General features: G+C 46.7%; 1 protein-coding gene across 1 annotated transcript; it reads left to right on the top strand.

Annotated features, from left to right (window-relative positions):
• Positions 1-394: 394 nt before the first annotated feature.
• LOC128588206 (non-secretory ribonuclease-like) lies at positions 395-2900 on the top strand. The gene is made up of 2 exons (XM_053594873.1): positions 395-2013; positions 2237-2900. The coding sequence occupies exon 2, from the start codon at positions 2242-2244 to the stop codon at positions 2713-2715; it is 474 nt and encodes a 157-aa protein (XP_053450848.1). The 5' UTR covers positions 395-2013; positions 2237-2241; the 3' UTR covers positions 2716-2900.
• Positions 2901-3314: the final 414 nt, after the last annotated feature.

Here is a 3314-nt window from a genome sequence, read left to right as displayed (position 1 = left end):
AGGCTAATAGGATGTAATTGAGCCAGGACTGTGAGATATGTTTTTTTGGTTTCATGTTATAGACACTTGAGCATGGATTTTTATAGCCAGTGTGGCTGTCAGCATCACACAAAGTTGTATCTCATTCAACTTTACATTCTCATGATCTAAACCACACAACATACCTTACAAAAATACTTCCTTCCTGATGAAGGACAACCATGAATGTCAACCAGAAGAGGAATTCAAGGCAGACCATCATTAGCTCTGGATTGAGTCCTTATCAGGTCACCATTGTGTCCACATTTACACGTACAAAAGACATTGATGGTAAAATTACTGAATTTCCAGATAACAGGAAGATAGAATGGGAGTTGAAAATTTACGTGCATTTGTTTCGTTGGAGATTGTCTGATCCCATGTAGGATCTCATTCCAGTTTTTTAACCAAGAGCATGGACCAGAGATTTCACTCAAGTCTTGCCTCATGCAATTCACTTCCACCTCTGTACAATTTTCTATGCCAACCCCTATGTGGAGAATGTTCATCTCTTCCAGAAAGTCCTTGCAAACCCATGCTTATCCATTAGGGCCAATTCTAGTGGCCCTTTCTTCTGGAAGCCTTCTATGTACCACCAGGTAACTTCCTTCATCCTCAATGTCTATAAAACCACCCTCACACAAGGGGTGTCACCTCTGTCACACTGTAATGAAATTAGTTGTTCATAATTATTTTTCTGTTTTCTCTGGGGACAACACAGACTGTTTCAAGTATCAAAGTATACACTGTGACTTGTGCCTTTACAAATCCAGTTCCCCGTCCTTCACTCTTCATTTTATAAATACAGAATCATTTTCCTGTTAACATCACAAAATGAAATTCCCTAGGAATGTGAATGACAACTCCAGAACACACTGTTTTCTAGAAAATGCCCAGGTTGAAAAGAACAATGTAAACTTAGTGCTAAGTTAGAATCCTTTATGACAGCAAATGTTCCTTCTCTGCCAGACTTCACAGGTGACCTTTCTCTAAACTTCTTCAGGTTGTGACTTTACACCAAGTGGAAGCAATAGCCTAGGTAAGAACTGAAAGAAGAGAAAGTGAATCCAATGTAAGAGGAGTAAAGAAAAAGGACCTGTGGCTGGGCACAGTGGCTCATGCCTGTCATCCCAGCATTCTGGGAGGCCAAGGCTGGTGGATTGCCCAAGCTCACAAGTTTGAGACCAGCCTGAGCAAGAGGGAGACCTTGTCTCTAAAAAAAAAAAAAAATCTGGGCATTGTGGTGGGCACCTGTAGTCCCAGCTACTTGGGAGGCTAAGGCAGGAGAATTGCATAGGCCCAAGAGTTTGAGGTTGCTGTGAGCTATGATGCCACAGCACTCCACCAAAGGTGACAAAGTGAGACTCTGTCTCAAACAAAATAAGGACCTGTGAGATATGTCTAGTATACTGTTTTAATTACCTGCAGAATCATGAACATGAAGAAATTCATAGCTCACGTTTCTAGCAGAGTGGAGATGAGGTGGAACTGGGGAGAACATTGTGTGACAGGGAACTGGGGACTCTATGAAACTTGAGAGGCAAGCTGAGTTCTGCCTGGGCCAGTGGCTCTATTTGTTCTTGGTATGAGGTGCACCTTTACATACACATTGTCTTTAGTACCTGCCAAAGCACAGTTACAAAACCTGTGCCGATTCTGTGGGAGGTGTGCAGTTTTCATCCAAAGTCCAGACACAACCAGCAAAACTGTCCTATGCAGGATGAATTGACATTAGATTCCTTGTCACAGAAGCAGGAGCACTGTCCTTGGGCTTATGTTGCCGAGTGATCGGACAAAAGGGCCAATTGCAAAAGTGGACCATGTGCTAATCTGTGGCTTTCTGCATGTCCAAGATTCAGACCCTCCTGGCCTGCTGGCTCCACCCACCCAGGTTACTCTATATTTATGGTTGGAGGTTAGGAGGGACCAGCTGCCCCTGATCCCCAGGACAGCCGGCTGGATCGCCTCTCATAGGAGCCACAGCACAGAGACTGGGTGAGTAGTGACCCCTTGAGCTGGGACAGGAGGAACAGTAATGGGGCAGCAAGTGAGGCAGGGGTGGGCTGAAGTGAATGCCTAGGAGAAGCGACATACTTTGGGGACAGGAAGAAAAAGGAAATGGGACCCCAGCCTGACAGCAGAGGGGCCTGCAGACACTGAGGCAGGTGTCATAACTGAGACAGATGCAGGAGCCATTGTTTCTCTTCTTTCCTCACAGGAAACATGGTTCCAAAGCTGCTCGATTCCCGACTTTGTCTGCTTCTGCTGCTGGGGCTCATGGCGATGGTGGGCCCCTACCATGCCAAACCTGCTAATTTTACCTGGGCTCAGTGGTTTCAATTCCAGCACATAAATAGGAACCCCCACTGCAATTATGCAATGCAGGCAATTAACCGTTACTATCCACGATGCAAAAACAAGAATACTTTTCTTCATACAACCTTTGGTGCTGTAGCTGGTGTTTGTGGTACCCCAAATGAACCCTGCGTTACAAACAGCAGTAGAACAAATTGTCATAATAGTTCAGTCCCAGTGACTTTCACCTATTGTAACCTCACAAGTCGACCGACTCCTGTCAGAAACTGCAGATATGCACAGACAAGGACACGTGGTCTCTACGTAGTTGCTTGTGACAATAGAAGTGCACAGGACTCTCCCCTGTATCCAGTGGTTCCAGTTCACTTGGATGCAGCCTAATCTCCCACGTCAGTACTTCACGTCGTGGATCATCGGTCAAGCTCCGCAGTCACAGCCCAGGCGCCATCCCTGCACGCACCGGCCTCAGCAGCTGTCCTCCTCACCCGGCTGCAGACTCCTTCAAGCTGCCCTGAGCTGATGGGCCTTTCTAACCTTGCAATAAAAGTCCTTGCAGAATCATCTAGGAGTCTCTATGTCTATTTTGGCCACTTTTCTGTCATTTAGTCACAACCTGTCCTGGAGATGTTCCCTTCCTCTACCCTGATATTTGTGGAAAACAGAGAGATGTGGAGTTGAGAAACCACAGCATGAAGCCCAGACTTATCCCCCCATCCCCCAGGGCAGGCCAAGAGCCGAGGCCTCAGCTGCTCTCTACGAACTGACAAACCCTCTCCTTGACCGCTCTTCAGTCACGCTCCTCTGAACCCCCCTCCACAACTAGGTCCTCACCATGGGCTTCAGGGTCCTTCCTCTTAGAGTCTGGTTTTAACACGAATCCTCCTAACTCAGCCTATAGTGAATTTCCCCCCTCCATAGCTGACCACATTCCTCATCCCCTGCCGTCCCCCATGGGATATCTGATCACCATGACCTGCCTT

The sequence above is a fragment of the Nycticebus coucang genome, chromosome 6, assembly GCF_027406575.1.
Source record: "Nycticebus coucang isolate mNycCou1 chromosome 6, mNycCou1.pri, whole genome shotgun sequence".
Classification (NCBI taxonomy): domain Eukaryota; kingdom Metazoa; phylum Chordata; class Mammalia; order Primates; family Lorisidae; genus Nycticebus; species Nycticebus coucang.
Note: the sequence above shows the minus strand (reverse complement) of the source record. Positions and strands in the feature narration are given on the sequence as shown.

What these genes read in the sequence shown, in the direction of transcription:
- LOC128588206 (XM_053594873.1), top strand. Translation starts at nt 2,242, where the DNA reads ATGGTTCCAAAGCTGCTCGATTCCCGACTTTGTCTGCTTCTGCTGCTG.